General features: G+C 35.6%; 1 protein-coding gene across 4 annotated transcripts in view; it reads right to left on the bottom strand.

Moving 5' to 3' along the window:
• The window catches only part of PPP4R4 (protein phosphatase 4 regulatory subunit 4), a 99,094-nt gene that overhangs the window by 22,111 nt on the left and 57,364 nt on the right, over positions 1 to 19,619 (bottom strand). For all 4 annotated transcript variants that reach the window (XM_041759947.1, XM_041759946.1, XM_041759948.1 and 1 more), the window contains 9 exons: positions 14,228 to 14,349; positions 13,728 to 13,850; positions 12,346 to 12,515; positions 11,885 to 12,004; positions 9,527 to 9,604; positions 8,328 to 8,411; positions 7,555 to 7,737; positions 2,505 to 2,610; positions 1,273 to 1,420 (listed from right to left, as the gene is read on the bottom strand). In XM_041759947.1, the coding sequence (XP_041615881.1) occupies positions 1,273 to 1,420; positions 2,505 to 2,610; positions 7,555 to 7,737; positions 8,328 to 8,411; positions 9,527 to 9,604; positions 11,885 to 12,004; positions 12,346 to 12,515; positions 13,728 to 13,850; positions 14,228 to 14,349 (1,134 nt within the window). The remainder of the gene's footprint in view (positions 1 to 1,272; positions 1,421 to 2,504; positions 2,611 to 7,554; positions 7,738 to 8,327; positions 8,412 to 9,526; positions 9,605 to 11,884; positions 12,005 to 12,345; positions 12,516 to 13,727; positions 13,851 to 14,227; positions 14,350 to 19,619) is intronic.

Consider the following 19,619-nt stretch of genomic DNA (forward strand, 5'->3'; position numbering starts at 1 on the left):
TATAAAGATTTTAAGATTAGATGTCACATCTTTCTGGTAAGCTAACTTTGTTATATACATTATCTCAGGTATTTATTCCTCAGAACACCCTATGAAATTGGGTAATTAAGGAAATTAGTGCACGGAGAGATTATGTAACTTGCCCAAAGACCACAGCTAGTATATAGCTGGAAATCAGGCCAGGTGGTATAGCTCCAGAAACCCTCCTTCTAACTGCATGATCCCACCAATCTTGCCTGTGGTGGCTTTCATTCTAAATAATATCTCTACAGAGTTGGGCAAATGCTTTGTATCCAAAAGCCAATTAGCATACGGTGTTGCTGAATCTGTTTGTTTGGCTGGCAGCTGCCCAGGTAGAAGACTGAAACTTGGGTGGCTCAAAGGTTGAGTGTCTGCCTTTGGCTCAGGTCGTGGTCCCAGAGTCCTAGGATTGAGTCCCACATTAGGCTTCCCATGGGGAGCCTGCTTCTCCCTCTGCCTGTGTCTCTGCCTCTCTCTCTGTGTCTCTCATGAATAAATAAATAAAATCTTTTAAAAAAAGAAGAAGACTGAAACCAAGACAAATTGCTATGCAATGATCTCTTACCCTCCAAAAATAACCAATATTTATGGAGCAATGTTCAATTAATCTTCATTTGGTTTTTGAATTGTCAGGTTGCTATCTCTTAGGGTCAGTGCTATGCATTTAGTCATATTGACCAGGGTAGAGATGATTTCATTTCCTTTCAAATAATCTTTATCAACTGCTTGATAAATGATAATTCATCATACCGGGAGCTGATTTTCTAGAGTCACAACTTCAATTTGCAAAATATTAACAACATAGTTAGATGTAAAAATACTGAAGCCAATGCAGTAGCATTTTCTGTATTTTCTTACACTAAAAATACGAAACAAAATCCAATCCTGATTGCCTCTAAAAATGGACAGAACTTGGCCAAGCCAACTTTAAGTTATTTTCTTTAGTCTCAGAAAATCCACAAATTAAGAATATCTACTCAACCTTCTCCTGACACCAATGTATATATTTATCCAAGTGGCAGGAGAAGCCTGCCACTCTGGCTTTGACTACTACTCTCTCAACCCAATAAACAAGATTATGCCTCCAAGTCCTATTGAGGCTCATGAATTAAGACTACCAGGAATTTCAAAGTGTAAGTACATTATAGTAGATCAGAAGATGAATTATAGTAGATAAACTTTTTTTTTTTTTATAGTAGATAAACTTAAACGTACAATATTTTCAAGTATTTCTTTGGATTAGTAGCATACCTTACATTTGCCACCGGATCATGTGTCAGTTCAATAGCAGGTAGAAAGAAATATTTACAGAAAAATGACTTGGAAAAGATCTCTATAATAAATTCACAGGTATCCAAAAATCGAAGTCTATTCCAATAACTTTTTCCTTGGCCCAGTTCTAGAAACAACAACAACAAAAAAGATAAGTTTAATCTTTCCTACATGAAATTATATGTGACAAATACAAATCAAAACCACAATGAGATACCACCTCACACCAGTGAGAATGGGGAACATTAACAAGGCAGGAAACCACAAATGTTGGAGAGGATGCGGAGAAAAGGGAACCCTCTTACACTGTTGGTGGGAATGTGAACTGGTGCAGCCACTCTGGAAAACTGTGCGGAGGTTCCTCAAAGAGTTAAAAATAGATCTGCCCTACAACCCAGCAATTGCACTGCTGGGGATTTACCCCAAAGATACAGATGCCACAAAACGCCGGGACACCTGCATCCCAATGTTTCTAGCAGCAATGTCCACAACAGCCAAACTGTGGAAGGAGCCTCGGTGTCCATCAAAAGATGAATGGATAAAGAAGCTGTGGTCTATGTATACAATGGAATATTCTTCAGCCATCAGAAACGACAAATACCTACCATTTGCTTTCGACGTGGATGGAACTGGAGGGTATTATGCTGAGTAAAATAAGTCAATCAGAGAAGAACAAACATTATATGGTCTCATTCATTTGGGGAATATAAAAAATAGTGAAAGGGAATAAAGGGGAAGGGGAGAAAACGAGTGGGAAATATCAGGGAGGGATACAGAACATGAGAGACTCCTAACTCTGGGAAATGAACTAGGGGTGGTGGAAGGGGAGGTGGGCGGGGGGTGGGGGTGACTGGGTGACAGGCACTGAAGGGGGCACTTGATGGGATGAGCACTAGGTGTTATTCTGTTGGCAAATTGAAAACCAATAAAAAATAAATTTAAAAATATATATATATACATTATTTTAATTTCTCAAGTGTAGAAACTCACTAAAGAAGGCCCAGAGTAAATATTTCTCCCATTCAATCACAGACCGATCCTGTCATTTAAATTTCTAAAGCAAAAAATAAATAAATAACCTACAAAACTCAAATACAAACACACTCTAGATATTTATCAACATCACGGCAAAATGATACATAATGTTGGCCCAAGATAACTAAGGCCAGTTTACTTTCTGCTTTTCCAAATGAAAGGCAATGATTACTTACGTTCAATTAATTTCTGAATGACCTCATGTCTCTGTTCTTGTTTACGATTATAACGTAGAAAAATGCATAGAGTTCGTGAAGCTGCCTTTTGGACAGGTAAGACATTCTTAAAGAAACAGGTAGGAAAGACAATTAGGCCAATCTTATAGAACAGTTTTGCTCCACAGATCAATTTTCAGTTTTGGCTAAAAGTAAGAGCAATTTTGTCTGCCTCTCAAATCACCGAGGAAGTGTCTTCCTAATTCAGTGTGAATATCACTCAGGCAGATCAACTAATGCATCACATAACAAAGTTAATTTAGTTTGGCAGAGTCATTTCCAAATCATCCAGTTCTGATTTTTAGTTGACTCTCCTTTCTCTACCACTTCATCGTTAAGTGGCATTCTCCCCAAAAACATTTCAGCCATCCATTCTCTTAGCCATTCCCTGGACCTTGTCATTCATTTATTCAACAAATATTGCAAGAACATGCCCTGCCTCAGACCTAATCACCAAAAATGTGCCACTTCTAAATTGAAATCTAGAAATCATATGATCAAGTGTACCCTTCAATCCTTCCGCTTGCTTCTGCCTCTTCGACCATCCATCGAGATCCCTGGCCTATATCACAGATAAAATTTAGAATCCAAGGGACACCATGTCAGTGACTCTGACTAGTGTTCTATAATCCTTTGTCTTCTGACTTTCCATCTTATCACTGGGCAGAATTTGTCAACTGTAAATGAATTCTATTATCTATCTTTACTGGGTTCAAATTATATATTAGAAAAAAAAATCTCTCAACCAGTAAAAAATTCGTATTCACCACCTTGGCTTACATATAAATACCATCATATTTAATATTCAAAGATTCAGAGTATTATAGTGGGGATCCTTGAAATTCAAGTAGAATAAAACTTTACACTGCGGGGAGTAGCCTACTACCTCCTCTCATGTTTTATACAAGCTCTTTTTCTCTAGAGTACTATTCTGTGTGGTATTTTTGATGTGTTAAACGTAAAAGGAGAGTATTCCCTATGAATTACAACAGAAAATTTAAGAAAGGTACATAAAGAGAAGCACCACTGGAATTTTAAAAATGAATTTTAGATAAATGAACTGAATAAAAACCTCTCTTCTTCAATTTGGGTATACTAATAGAATTTCAAACACATCAATACTAGTCATATGAAAATATATATATTTTTTACCTCACAGTATAACATAAGCTATCTTTTGGGCCAGAAATCAAAGATGAAGGTAATCATATCAAAAACATGTCAGGGCCTGCCTGAGTAAATTGTGACAATCTGAGTACACAAACAATGACTGCATTTGATTAAAACAATATCTAATATTAGAGAATGAGCCTGAAAGGGAGACAAAACCAAAACAAAACTCAGTTGTCACCACTGGGTGTGGTTACTGCACCAGTTCCCAGCTCTAAAAACTGACAGCAGGAGGAAAAAAAACTAAGGATTACATGAGGAAATATATTTCAGTGTAATCAAATTACCCAAATGGATAAAGAAGAGCATCTCTTCATGGAAGAATGTCATGAAAAATGTAGAAGTGATAGAATTTTTAAAAATCACTCTTCTGCAAGTTCTTATGAAAACAGATTCAGGAAGGATCACCAGTGGTTGCCTAATGAGTGTTAAGGTTGATGGAAAACATGGTGTTCAGAGTGTTCCAACCATCAGCTTCAGGGTACAGTGTACCTTGAAAGAGAAAATATAATTTTGCACCAGGCTGATAAAGCTGTCCCCACCTGGACAAACACTCTGAGCTAACTGACCGAGAAACACATTCTGGATAGGATGCAATATAAAATGTAAAGTGGTGTCCAAGAAGTATTCTCACCAAAAATGTGTAACCTAAAATTCAGTGAGCTTTAGGTTAATTTTCTATTAGCTCTAATTTCCCATTTACAAGAAATATTGAGAATAGGTGAACCATGAAGCAGCAGCACTCTGACAGAGAATCGGAATATTCTACAGGACAACAAAGTCTCTTCCACAATTCAATGTCATGAAAAAGTGGCGAAAGGGAGAAGCGGGAGCCTGTTCTGAATTAAAAGACAATTAAGAGTTGTAACAGCCAACGGCAATGTAGATCCTATATGGATATGCATTGGATCCTATATGGAATAAAACAATTATAAAATATACTTAGGGGGCCAATGTGGACTGCATAGATATGAAACAACATTGAAGAATAATTGTCTGCTTTGTAAAATGCAATGACTATATTGTGATTATATAGGAGGATGTCCTTTGTTAGAGATGAACACTGAAATGTTCAGAGACAAAATATAATGATACCTAGAATTTAAAATTCCTCAGCACAATGAAACAGAAAAAGTGGATATGGCAAAATGTTAATAACTATTCAGTCTAGCTGAGTTCTACATGGGGGTTCATCATTTTCTCTGCCTTTCTGTATCTTTACAATTTTTTTATAACAAAAGTAGAAAAAAAATCATTACTAAAAACCTTCCAAAGACTTTCCATGTTTCAGAGAATACAAGCTGGATTCCATGTCAAGGCCCTGAAAGTACACTGTGCTGCGGGCCCCACCACCCCCTGCCTCATCTCTCTGCCACTCACCACACCAGCTTCCTTGCTCCTCATGCAACCACACTATTCCCTTTGCCCAGGCCACCTGTCCTTCAGACTTCCACACGGTAACTCCTTTACTTGGTTCAAACCTCTGCATGAAGTGTACTTGATCAGAGAGGACTCCTTCCTGACCACTATCTTCTCTCCACAAGAGCATCCTACTACCCACTGTCACGTTCCTCATTCTCTACCCTGCTTTACTGTTTCACTGTTGTTCTTTCCTGACATACTATCTACATATGTTGGTTTACTGTCTGTCTCCAGTGAAATTTCAGATTCCAGGATAATATTTCCTTTGTCTCTTTTAGGTACCCTGGATATAGTGCTTGGCACATAGTAAGCACTCAATAAATTTTGCTGAATGAATGCATGAGTCTTCTAGCCATTAGGTATGGAGTGGAAAATATAAATCTTTCTTTTCTCCAGAGAATATTGAAGCAGAATAAAGTATCCTCTTTGATCATGGAAAACATGCTATAATAATCATGTATCTCCTTTTAAGTGTGGAATCACTGTCTTGTAAAAGAAGGTAAAACAAATCTCTTAGGCTTGCAAGTGCTTTGTTCATACTCTATGTTGTAAATCATTTCTTTCTTGATAAGTGAAGTTAAAAATATGGCATAATTATGTCTTCTTAGCTTTGTAAATACAGCATGCCTACTAAATCATCAGGCTGAGATAAACAATTAAGATCAAACTTCATAGCACTTACTAGCAGCTGTTAATATATTCCCTGACCCTGTTTTATTATCTATCCTGCCACCACCCCTTCAGAACATAAGCTCTGTTAAGAGCAGGAGTCTGGGGATCCCTGGGTGGTGCAGCGGTTTAGCGCCTGCCTTTGGCCCAGGGCACAATCCTGGAGACCCGGGATCGAATCCCACATCGGGCTCCCGGTGCATGGAGCCTGCTTCTCCCTCTGCCTGTGTCTCTGCCTCTCTCTCTCCCTGTGTGACTATCATAAATAAATTTTAAAAAATTAAAATTAAAAATTAAAAAAAAAGAGCAGGAGTCACTCCTATAGGAGTCACTCCTATATTCCTAAGTCCTGAAACAGTGCCTAACACATAGCAGACATTCAAATACGTCATTTCTGAGTAAAATAATCCATCAATTCTGCTCAATTTTATGTGAAATTTCCTATGTGGTACACTCATGCACTGTCCTCCAATATGGGAGTCATTGTTGTCAAAATCATTTAAGACTGTTATACCTATAACGTAAGCCTATAATGTAACCTTAGTCCTCTAGGCTTTGCTTTGATGAATGAAATTAACTTGTAGAAGTGTTAGCTCATGAAATGTAGGCCTATTTTTTTTTTACTTAAGTTGTAAATGACACCAATAATGTTATTTTTTATTTCTTTTTCATCTTTGAAGCAAAAGCTGATTTTGGGTTTCTGAGATGTCTATTAGATTTCATTACCTCCCTCTTATTTAGAACAATGAGAGTATAAAGTGATTTTTAACGGCTTCTAAAACATACACAATACACAGAACTTTTTCATATTTCAAAAATGATAAGGGGGCACCTGGGTGGCTCAGTGGGTTAAGTGTCTGCCTTTAGCTCAGGTCCTGGGATCAAGCCTAGAATCAGGCTCCCTGCTCAGTGGGGAGTCTGCTTCTCCCTCTCCATCTGCTCCTTCCCCTGCTCATGCACTCTCTAGCTCGCTCGCTCTCACTGCTCTTTCTATCTCAAATAAATAAATAAAAATGTTCTTAAAGATTTTTTTAATCTTTAAAAGGGTAGGAAGACATCATATTAAATGTACAGTGAGCTGTGGGTTAAATAAACCTCTGGATATTTTTGTGAAAAGGTAGACAACTTACTCTCTGGGGGATTTCTGAGTACAAACTTTTTTTTTCTTCCTGCTTTTCACTCTAATTTTAAGGCTATCCATAGCAGGTTATCATGCATTTAATATAAGCTTTCCCTATTACACAGCCACTTTTTAGAGGTACTTTAAAAGAAAAAGCAACTCCATTAAGATTTAGCGGCTTACGGGATATCTTGACAATATGGCATAGCTGAGGTAGGCTCTGAGACTACGACACATAAAAGGTGTATGTCAGAGCAAAAGGGACTTAGCAGTAGAGATCACAGACTCCAGCCAACCTGTCTCCTGAGAAGAACTATATTGAGTTTGAAGTGAGTCTGTTCACACTCTTGTTGGCAACATATGTCAAAAGGGTAAGTAAGGATAACACTTGTTCATTCTTCAATCCAGCTATGCAGACAATGTTCAAAAACAAGCATTAGTGGAGAAGCACAGGGAAACTTGATTTCCCCCTTGAGGACCTGGGGAGATAACATCCTTCTAGGATAACATCCTTCTAGGGCAAAATGGAATAAACAGAGTTTGTTGTATTATCTTGAGAATGGGAAGAATTTGATAATTCCAAAATCAGATGTGAGTTCAAAAGAAGGAGATAAAAGGTACTGGGCTCACATTTGTCATCATGATCGTGAACATTCTTTGTAAGAAACGGTAATAAATCTGATCACTTGATATGATATGCGGCAGACAGGCATATTTCTGTAGGAGCTTCTCATGAGTTCTCCATTTCAAGGAGGCTGCAGCTCGCTGCTCAGCGGCTGTGAGGGCTGGGATCAAGTCAGGCAGAGATGATAACTGAAAAAGAAAGCACATCAGAGGATTGATGATAATAAATCAACTGCAACATTCAGCCAAACTATTCAGTCTTACAACACACTGAGGAGAGGAATATTCTCGCTCACTTGAGAACTTAGGAGGATCTCAGCTGCCCCAAGGAGGTAATTATCTGGCAAAATCAAATGTTTTAAAAAATTTGTAAGTAAAATTTATGTTTACAGAAAACAAAATTTTGAAAGAGAGAATAGGACTCAATCCTTTGAACTACAGTAAAATTGGTTCTATTTCACTGTTGGAAAATTTTGACCTTCTAGCTTCCTACTCTTTTGTCCACACCAGATGCTATTCTTGGAATAATAATTAATGCTAATAAAAACTGAAAATATGAATGTAAACTCCAAGGACAATAAATAAGAACCATGGTAATGGAAGAATTGTAGGGGAATTCACACTGTTGAAGCTCAAACAGACATTTACGAAGCACCTGCTATTACAGGGCAAGAACTACTTTAAATGTTTTCCGTACGTTCTCTCATTGATTCCCCACACCTCTGTAGAGTAAGATCATACTTAAAACATTCAGGAATTTCTTTGATAATGGGATTTACCTTATTTTCTTGTACACTGCTTTCTCCACCAGTAGACATAAGTTCAAGGATTTCTGGAAGATGATCTATAAGAGCATCTAGTACCTTTTAATAGAGATATTGATTATTATTGATTATTGTTACAGCAACTACTGTTTTTCTAATTTTAGATTAGCCTCATATGTCAATTTCTGTGCAGAAATAGTATTATTTACCAAACAACATTTGGGGAGTTTCTATTTTCCTACATTGCCATCTTCTTACTAGAACATCTCAGAAATATAATCAACTGCCTTGATCAAAACTACCTTTGAAAAGAGGTTAGTAGATCTGCCTCTTGATATTGTTCAAACAGTTTAGATCTGAGACAGCTATTTCTATACAACCAATATGCTGAGAAACTGCCTCTCAACTTTTAAAAAGCAATTTATGTTGGATAACACCCTCAGCAATGTGTAAATATTGATGAGTTGAGCTTTGGCAAGCTAGTAGTCATTTGGATGAATAGGATATACTAAATGCAGCATCATAATAAAGTATTTCAAAGTTTCCACAAACTCTCCAAATATACTCCCCAAATAACGCTAGGAGAGAAAAAAGGCATAAAATGTGATATAAAATACAACTGCAATTGTATAAAACAAAAATCTTTTCATAGCAAAAAGATTTTTAAAAATATAACAAACAGAAACATTGATTCAAACTAAAGGTGTCCTTTTTTGTCTACTTTTTGGCATTTCCTAAATTTTTTTAAAAGGTTTTTATAATTTATTTGAGGGAGAGAGAGCACAACATGGGGAGGGTCAAAGGGAGAGAGAGAATCAGATTTCCCACTGAGCAAGGAGTCCACCATAGGGCTTGATCCCAGGACCCAGAGATCATGACATGAGCTGAGGGCAGAACACTTAAATGACTGAGCACCCCCAGGCACCCCTAAATTTTTCTTAATAAACAAACATACATATATGGTATTTTATGTATGTTTTTATGTATGTAAATACATATATGTTTAAATACATAAGTACATATGTATTTAAACATATATATATGGTATTATATCAATTTCCAGTCTATGATACAATGATACATTGTCTTGATGGTTTGGGGGCTAGTCAGCTGACAGACCTAATGCAATTCCTAAGAAGTGGGGGAGGAGGAAGGCATTGATACATTCAGACTTAACATAAAGAAGTGAAAACCAAAGAGTAAGAAGATATTACCTCCAGTGATTCATCTTGTAATAATGTTATTAGTTCTTTATGTATTAAATATACTCCAGAATTCAGAAGTTTAGATACCTAAAAAGGAGCAATAAAGTCTCTCAGATTTAAAACTATTAGACATCTAAAGGTTATAATAATTTTATAAAATACATGCCTGTTAGATGCTTCCTCTAAAAGGAAACTAGGTTACAACATAAATATGATAATTAGATTTCTAAAAAAAAAAGTGCACAGAAAAACAGCTTTTTAATACTCTGGAGCATGGACACACAGGGTGGGAAAGTAAGTGCCCACGTGGGTGTATAAAGAACAAGATGGATTTATCTGAGTCACAATTTTCATATCACAAGCAATAAGTCCAAGGACATCTCTAGCTCATATTTTAAAGTCTTAACAGCAGGCAAGAGGGTCTTACAGGACATTGCAGGCATATAAGCATTCATCTCGGTTCAGTGCCTCCTAAAGAGGGGAAGCACTACAGAAGATCTGTGTGACACAGGGACGGGGGGGGTGGGAGGCACTCCTGAGCAAGCAAGACATCCAAGATTTTTCCCATCAAAGACTTTAATCAGCACAAGAGGAGCTGGAACTGTCTTATTTAGCTCCCCTGTGAACAGGTTTGTTTTATTTCCTCAAGTAAACTCAGAACCCACAATTGTAAATTCACCAGTTTCTACTTCACTTTTTTATTTTCCTTTCTTTTTTGTTTTTTTGGGGGAATTTGTTTTAGGATTTTGGGTTTTGTTTTGTTTTGTTTTACATATTGGGCCTCTGGGTAAGTTTTTATTTGAGGGGGGGAAAGCTTCCTGGATAAAGACAGAGTTTAAAAAAAAAAAACCTTTGTTCTACATGGTTGTTTCTGACTTTTTCAAAATATTTTCAAAATAATATATTTCTGAAAAACAAGAATAAAGTTAGAACATAGTAATGTAAGTATCAGAATTTTATAGTAACACTGTGAGAAAAATTTAAACCCACTAGCGAATTTTCACTATTCAAGAGGATAAACCTAGACTAACAATCTATTTTGTGGAGTATCAATAATAGCCTACCTACATGGCCTGACTGAGAGAATATGGCAACTGGCCACCCAGCAAGGAGCTATATCAACAATCTCCAAACTCACTTCTAACAGTGAAGTATTTTTAAGTACACATTTCAAGATGTTTATGTATAGGGTGTTAACATATTATGTCCACTATAAAACACAAATAGAAATGAAATATTAAGGGGACGAGATAAACATAAGTAAAAATTCTAATATTGTATTAATATTGTGTTCTCAGACACTAACCTTATGAACAGGTCTCTAGGGACCATTCATCTAACAAATACAAGCACACACAACAACCAAGGCTAAATGCCCACTTAATGTAGAATGGAAACAGATATTTCACTCAGCTAGTCAGTGCCCTCTGTTGTTTCCCCTTCTCCAAAAACATATTTCTATAGGTATATTTACAAAGATGAGTTAATTGTGCAACATTGGAATTATTTTAATTAACTACATCTTTTAAGGAAATATTTCCTAGTCTTAAGCAACATAATAATGATGCTATAGATACCTTGTACACTTTCACCTAATCTCATAATGCTCTGCTGTAGGAACACAGCAAGGAAGTGGCTGAAATCTTCTCACTGAGACTAAGGATAGATATTTCTTATAAAGAAAGGAAATAATTTATTATGCTATTTATAAAGATATATTTACATTTTAAAGTTGGTAAGTTATACTTTATACATGTTTACTGCACTAGAGCATACATATGCTTACTGGGATCATCTAAGACACATATCCAAATTTCAACCTCAAGTGTTACACAGTTAATCCGTCATAAAAGTTTAAATTCACTTTTGGCTCTTACATTACAGACAGTTGTTGTAATAGCTGAACCTAACAGCTATGTTCATGAAACATGATCCATGTGCAGTAAAAATAATAAATTTAAATAATCTCTCAATTTTCCATTTATTCTTAGGGTCTTGAGTTTAGATGCAAAGTCAAGAACAAATATTGCAAAGCATATAAAAACTGATTTTACTTCCAAAGCTGCAACACCCATATTTACACCACAATCTCTGACTTAAAGTAAGCACTTAGTATAGATATATGGAGTGAACGGACTAATACATGATAAATGATTATAATATGCTTATGTAAATGAATTCCATAAACATATTAAGAGAATTATGGGAATCTTAACATTTAGGACTACAATATTAAAGACATATGGAGCCCGTATCTTGTAATAAACTTTTATAAATGGAAGTGTACACAATATCAAAAAAAATCCTCTAGCATATATGGGTGGAATTAACAACAAACATAAAGTAGTATCACTTCTTCAGACTTACTTCATAAAAACAAATAGCAATAGTGTATCTGACTGGTACTTCAGGGTCGTGACAAAGGCAGAAGAATGTAGAATAGAGTTCCAGGTGGAAGTTTTTAGGATCAACAAAAACAATCATGGCCTGGTGGAGGTGGAAGGGAGAAGATGAATGGGAAGGAGAGAAAAACATGCATCAATACCTAATATTATAATCATTTCATTTATATTGAAATCATGTCCTCTGAATAATAATTTAGATAGAGATCATATTTAGAAGGTCCAGATGCATGCATATAGTTCTAATTTATACATAAAGACAAACATAAATTACACCAATGTTACTTAGTACCTCCTGTATATGCCAGATATAAGGCTAATTAAGCAGCAGGTGTCAAATATGGCCACATTTTTAAATGTTATCTATTCATATATTTTAAAGTTATAATCAAAATGTTTAGTCAGTTCAAATATATAATTTATTACCGGGAAGTTATAAGCACAGTTCTTCCGTACTGAAATATATTTCTTCTCCTGCTCCAGGATTTGGGGTGGAATCTGATTTTCATTGTGTCCATTTTCTTGTTGCAAACCCAATGTACAGAGTTTCTTATAAAACTCCAAAAATCTCAAGTGTTGGTCTGGAGTAAAGATTCCTAAAACAAACGTAAAACTTGTGTTCAACATTCTAATTGAAAACAAAAACAAAGAGAAAAGCAAGGTACAATACATATATAATTGGAACCACATATTCAAATAAATGGCTAAAGATCATAAATAAAAGCAACAAGGAAAGAATACCTATTATGAAGAAATCTAATGGATCTATTGTTTCACTTCATGTCAATTTTCACAACAACTTAATTTTGATAGTATAAACTATGCAATGCAAAAATTACAACTGCATTAATTTCTGCAGGATGTATCATACCACAGACCACTAACAAGCCACTACAATAATAATATATCAGGGTCATTAATGCTATTTACTTATCATAAATATTCTAAAATTGTTTGTAGAAAAGACATACTTATGTTTCTGCAAAGAAGGTACTTAAAAACTTGATCTAAAAGATGGCAAAGTAAACTTGAAATATTTTTATCAATGGACTGATTCCACATTCATAAACTATGTTAGGGAGCTGGGAACTCACCATATATTGCAGTACTTATTTTCAACAGCCTGTTAAAAGTCTACAATATACATTTTTTAAAATGTTTTACTATGCCAGATGGTTGTAACTTAATTTATGCTTACATTATTATAGTAAGCTAAGAACTGGGTAATATGTTCAAGATGCCAGGTTGTGAGTATTATGTTAAATTCTAAGCTGAACTGCTCACATGATATATTAATTATCCAACAAATAGTTAATAAGGGTATATTTACTATGTACCAATAGTCAATTGAGCTTTTATTATATGTCAACTGATACATAAATATAAAATATTCAGAAATTTAAAAGGCCAGGCCTACTTCATTCTGTTGCTATTCTTTCAAATAGGTTCTATTAGAGGAAAACTCATTTTAAATGTATTCTAAATTATGCTATCAAAAATCTAAGGCCTCTTATGATTTCACACACTTAAAGGACAGGTTTTATAACTAGAGAGCTGAAATTTAATGGCTGGGGTAAAAGAAAAAGGAAAAAATATTTTTAAAAAGATTTCATTTATTTATTCATGAGAGACACACAGTAGAGACATAGGCAGAGGGAGGAGCAGGCTCCCTGCGGGGAACTTGATGGTCTCAGGACCCTGAGATTATGACCTGAGCCAAAGGCAGATGTACAGCCACTGAGCTACCCACATGCCCCCAAAAAGGAAAAAAATATCTACAATCTTAAAATTCTTAAGATATATCATACCATATAGTCCATGGCATAGTTTTCCTAAATGGAAAGATAAGGAAATAAGAATGGATTCATCTGCTTTGAAAGATTTTTCACAAAATGATTTCACTAAGGGAAGTATGGTTTGACTCCTGTCATCTGGAAAACAAAAGAAAAGACTTTAGATCTAGTTACCCACACAAGTAGAATTAAGACATACACACAGATTCCAGAAAGAAAAATTACTCTGTTAGCCATACAGTAACAGAAAATATCTGCCAGCATTGGTGGGGGAGGTGTGGGAGAAGCAGCACTGAGAAGAGAGTTGAGATCATCAAAAATTTTAATGCCAGATGGAGGGGCTCAGACTTTCGGTGAGCCTGTTTACTGAATTTCTTCACCTTGACTTCTTAGAAGACCCTTCCTTAAGAAGCTAATTGATTTTTTTTAAATTAGGCTCCATACCCAGCATAGAGCCCAATGCAGGGCTTGAATTCACAACCCAGAAGCAAAGATGTGTCCACATGAAGATGTACCTGTATCAAATACGTCAAGTAGATTAACCAAAGTTTCAAAAGCTGCAAGCCGCACACTGCTGCCTTCATCCCTAGAGAGTTCTATTAGTTCAGGGAGCACCACGCTTTTTGTAAGTTCTGTCCTGTACAGTGAGCAACAGAAGAAAATAAATCAATTCAGTAAACTATAACAAGAACTTATTAAGAACAAATCATGGTGCCAGGTGCTGTAGAAAATAGGAAAAATCATAAAGACATGGCTCCTGCTCCCCAGAAGCTTCCAATCTGGATAAAAAGCATGATAAGAAACATTAACAGTAATTGTATAATTACTTAAACAATTCTAGTTCCACCAGGATAATATTATTACCTACAGAGATCCTAATGACTAGAAGTATATTAAACTTTATAAATTTTAACATGGTTTTCCATTTTAAGCAACCAGTCAATGATCTGGACTAATTAGAAAAACTTTACAGCAGTGATTATAGAAACCTTAACAAAATCTTTTTATCTAGATTTAAAGGGTTAAAGAATTTTTTCATTCACTCCAAATATATTATTAAAGGAACTAATTTCTATATAGAAGAATGATATATGATACCAGATGCTTCCTCTAAAAGAACAAGACACAATGTACATGCTTTCAGGGGATATACGACATTTATAATACAGTCACAAATGGTTCTTATTCAAGACTTTAAGATTCTGCTTATTCACCATGATAAGACGTTATTACAATGACATACACTGATACAGGAGAGGCATATAAGGTAGCCAGCTTTCTTGACCACTTGATTGAAGATGGTATGAATTATAATTTGATAGAGTACAAGAAAGTCAATAGGAGCTGCAGAAAACCTTAAAAAATTCAGGGCAGAGCACAAAGACTCTAAGACATCCCTGCCAAGCAGAAGTTTCTGTGATGATGGAAATGTTTATAATCTGTAGAGTAGCTACATGTGGCTCCTGAGCATTTAAAATAAGGTCAGTATAACTGAGGAACTGAAGTTTTCATTTTATTATACTTAATTTAAATAGCCAAACATGGCTAGTGGCTACCATACTGGACAGCAGAGCTCTAAGGACTTGAGTGAGCAGAGGGCCAAAAACTGTCTTTAAGAAATTAATCTATGAAAGGAGGTGACATGGTCAAAAGGTACAAACTTTCAGTTACTAATAAGGCATGGGAATGAAATGTATAGCATAGTGACTAGAGTTAACAATACTGTGTTGCATATTTGAAAGTTGCTAAAACAATAAATCTTGAAAGTCCTCACCATAAGAAAAAACTATTCTGTAACTACGTGATAGGTGATGACTAGACTTAACTAAGATAATCATTTTACAATGTGTACAAATATCAAATCTTTATGCACGTGAAACTAATATGTCAATTATACCTCAATAAAAATTTTCTTCTAAATAGTACTTATTCTTCAATATAAAATACTCATGCGATATTTTGAGTAAATTGCCAGGAAAATCACCAATACCCATTTCTTTAGCATTAGGCTAAGAGAAGGGGAAGAAAAAGAAGTGAATCTAGATCACAGATACAGGTGTTAGCATGACCAGTAGTTCAACATTTATCAAACATAGGAGGAAGCAGACAGAGGAGGTGAAGAAGGAGAAAAGATAAGAATACATTCTGGCCCAAAGGTCACAAAAAATTATTTCATACAAATCTTCCTCAAAAGTATTTGTATACCACTGAAAACCTTGAATTTATTAAGAATGAAAGACAATCATTTAAGATTTCATCCCTATTTACAGTCAAAAGTTATTTCCATTCAATCTTTCAACAGACTTTTCTTTTCTCCCCAAAAGTGGTACACTGATGCAATCCCAACTTAATTATCTAAGTATTAAAGATAATCAGAAGCAAGAGGTCTTTAATAAACTGTATAATGATTTCTTGATGCTAAAAAGGCAAAGAGAATAAATCAAATCTGTATTGCATTAGTGGTTAACAGGGACATTTCAATTTCAACCCACCAACACAGATGAGGATTTCTCATTTCCAACTATGATAAAGCCACTAAAAACTACTGTACTATGTATTAAAATAGCATTTTTTATGTTCATTATCAAAATTTTAAAAACATAAGCAGTATAAAAATTAAAATGACCTATAGCCCTCTACTTAGAGAAACTTTGAGAGTTTCTGATAATGTATGGCCTTCCAGACTTCAATCCTGTTCATATTATATAACATCCTCTTTGGGCTTCAGCTTCCCCATCTGTAAAAAAGGAATAACGATACTATCCATCCAACAGATGGTTGTGAGGATATAAATAAAGTTCATCTATGTGAAACACTTAGAACAATATCTCACACAGAGTAAATATTATCTAAGAGTATACTTGTTATTTATAAACTTTAATACTAGTTCCTTAGACTCCTCTCTAAAAATGGAATATAGGTAAAAGATAAGCAAACTTTTTTTCCTATGTTGTAGAACTCAAAAGGACTCTAAGTTTATGTTTCTCCCAGTAGGGGGTGAAGATGTTCTGTAGGCCTTTGCTAACACTAAACATTTATCATTAACTTTTCAAATTTCATTGGCAAAAGTAGCATCCCTATTGTTTTTGTAAATATCACATATTATTCAATAGTTGTCTACTTGACTACATCTCTTATCAAACTCTAAGCACCTGGAAGACAGGTGCTTTTTCACTATTACATATATAGATAGATATAGACACAGACATAGATATTTTAAGATCTTTATTTATTCATGAGAGACACAGAGAGAGAGGCAGAGACATAGGCAGAGCAGAAAGCAGGCTCTCCACAAGGAGCCCAACAAGGGACTCGATCCCAGGACCCCAGATCATGCCCTGAGCTGAAGGCAGAAGCTCAGCCACTGAGCCACCCAGGTGTCCCTACACCCCCCATATTTAATCCAGTGCTTACGACAGACGCTCTATGTATATGCATTCAATAAGTACACCTCTCCACAACTAATGAGGTTGAATAATGAAGTTGAATTTGTTTATTAGACATTTGTATTTCTTCTTTATGAAGTATATATTTGTTTTCTTTGCCCATTTGTCACATTATAAAAGTTATGTGGAAATAAGGCATCATGGCAGACCCACACATGTAAATTACAAATATTCTCTCTCAGTTCCTCTAAACAAACTGGATTATAGCTGAGTAACTTTTTCAGGAAATAGATACGGGTTGTACACTGCCTATGATGATATATTTATGAGAGTATCTTTTTCTTAACTTTACATGTAAACTCCAGCCCGGTTTGGGCAGAATTCTAGATCATTATCCTTTCTACTAAAAACTCTTCTGGCATTTAAGTGTTCGGAACAAAAATCAGGACAGCCTGATCCTATTATTTGCATAGAAGTCCAGTTTTATTAGTCAATAAATATAACCTCCAGTTACAATATAACCTTTTCATGATGTCAGAAGGGGAGAGGTGTGTAAAATACAGGGTGAGGGATAACAAGATGGATGAAATAAGCAAGCTTGCTCAGAGAGCCAACCCGTAATTCTGGGGTCTTGCTGCGTGATAACAAATCTACCCAGGTGCTGGCTATGTCATCTGATGGTGGCTTATCTCCTCAAGCTAGATACTGATGAAGATGATCCTGACTGAGTTCAATGGTTGGCCAGGACAGCAACAGCAATTCAAGGAAACTTCTCATTTGTTTGTTCCTTTTCCACTGACCTATTTTAAGAAGCCTAGGCTTAAAGAAATACTGGGGACCTAATCATCCCCATCTCTTTGTTAAGAAGATGAAGTTGCCTCTACTGTTCTTGCTTAGCCCACCTACATGGCTCCCCTTCATCAATGACCTTCTGATCTTTTTTTTTTTATGATAGTCATACAGAGAGAGAGAGAGAGAGAGAGAGGCAGAGACACAGGCAGAGGGAGAAGCAGGCTCCATGCACTGGGAGCCCGACGTGGGATTCGATCCCGGGTCTCCAGGATCGCGCCCTGGGCCAAAGGCAGGTGCCAAACCACTGCGCCACCCAGGGATCCCAATGACCTTCTAATCTGACAAAAGACAAAAATTATGGGCAGAGGACAAGAACCAATCATCAATCCCATTATATCTGAATTCTACAATCTGCTTCTCACAAAGGTAAATTGTGGGTCTGCTTTTTATCACTCAGTTTGTATTTATCATATAGCATATGCTGGTTTATTTCCCTTAACATACTGATTTTGAGATGTACCCATGATGTTATATTGCATGTATCAGTACTACATTTCTTTTTCTTGCTAAATATGCTCACTGTATGAACATAACCACATTTTATTTTTCCCTTCACCTATTGTTAGACATTTAGATTGTGCCAGTTTGGGCTATTATAAACAAAACTGCAATAAACATGTATATATAATCTAATTCTTGTTGAGGACATGTATTTTCACTTCTTTGCATAAATAATTAAAAGTAGAATGGCTAGGTCATAAAGGAGATGTTTAACTTTTAAGTAAATGCCAATCAGCAATATTACATCATGTCAGATTGGAAAGCTGTTGATTTGATTATATTCAGGAATTGATAATTTTCAAATCAGTCTTTATGTATGGTGTGAGGTGAGGATCAATATTCACTGTTTCATGAATATCCAGTTAACACCCACTACTGGGTTTCAAAAAGATTTTCTTACCTGAACTGCTCTGGCACTCTGCTGAAAGTCAACTGGCTACATATATGTGGGTTTATTTCTGGACTCTTTTCCATTCCATTGATCTAAATTTTTGTATATATCCTAAAACATCTTTAAATCCATTTATTAGTCCTAACCATTTTGTAAATTACTGAGGACTTTCTACGTAAATGATGATATCATCTGTAAGTAGTAATCCTTTTACTTCTTCCTTTCAGATCTTTAAACCTTTAAGGTTTTTGTTCTCTTGCCTTATTTCAATAGCTAAAACCTCCAGTACAGTGTGGAATAGAATTGAAAAAACTATCCTTGACTAGTTCTTACCTTAAAGGAAAAGCATTCAATACCTACCATTAACTATAACGTTAGCCATAGGGTTTTCATATATGCCGTATATCAGATTGAGGAAGTTCACTTCACTCCTAGCTTCCTGAAAGTTTTTATCTTGAATGGATATTGAATTTTGTCAGATATTCATAATGGGGCCATTTTTCAGGTTATCTTACTTACTGTATCACCAGAATTAGAAGTGTTGATCAACTTCTTCAAAAGTATGTTCTTCCTTTCCAATCTGGATGCTGAGGGGAGGTTCTTCCCCTCTAACACTAAAGGATCTTTTTGTAGATCCCACAATTGTGGGTTTATTTTCTCTTTAGTCACCCCTGTACTAGGTCCATTCCATACAGTTGTTTTTCTATAAACAAATGTGCATGACCTCTTCATTATACTCTTCATTATACTATTCTGAAAACTGTCCTCTTTGACCCT

Source organism: Vulpes lagopus, chromosome 6, assembly GCF_018345385.1.
Source record: "Vulpes lagopus strain Blue_001 chromosome 6, ASM1834538v1, whole genome shotgun sequence".
NCBI lineage: Eukaryota > Metazoa > Chordata > Mammalia > Carnivora > Canidae > Vulpes > Vulpes lagopus.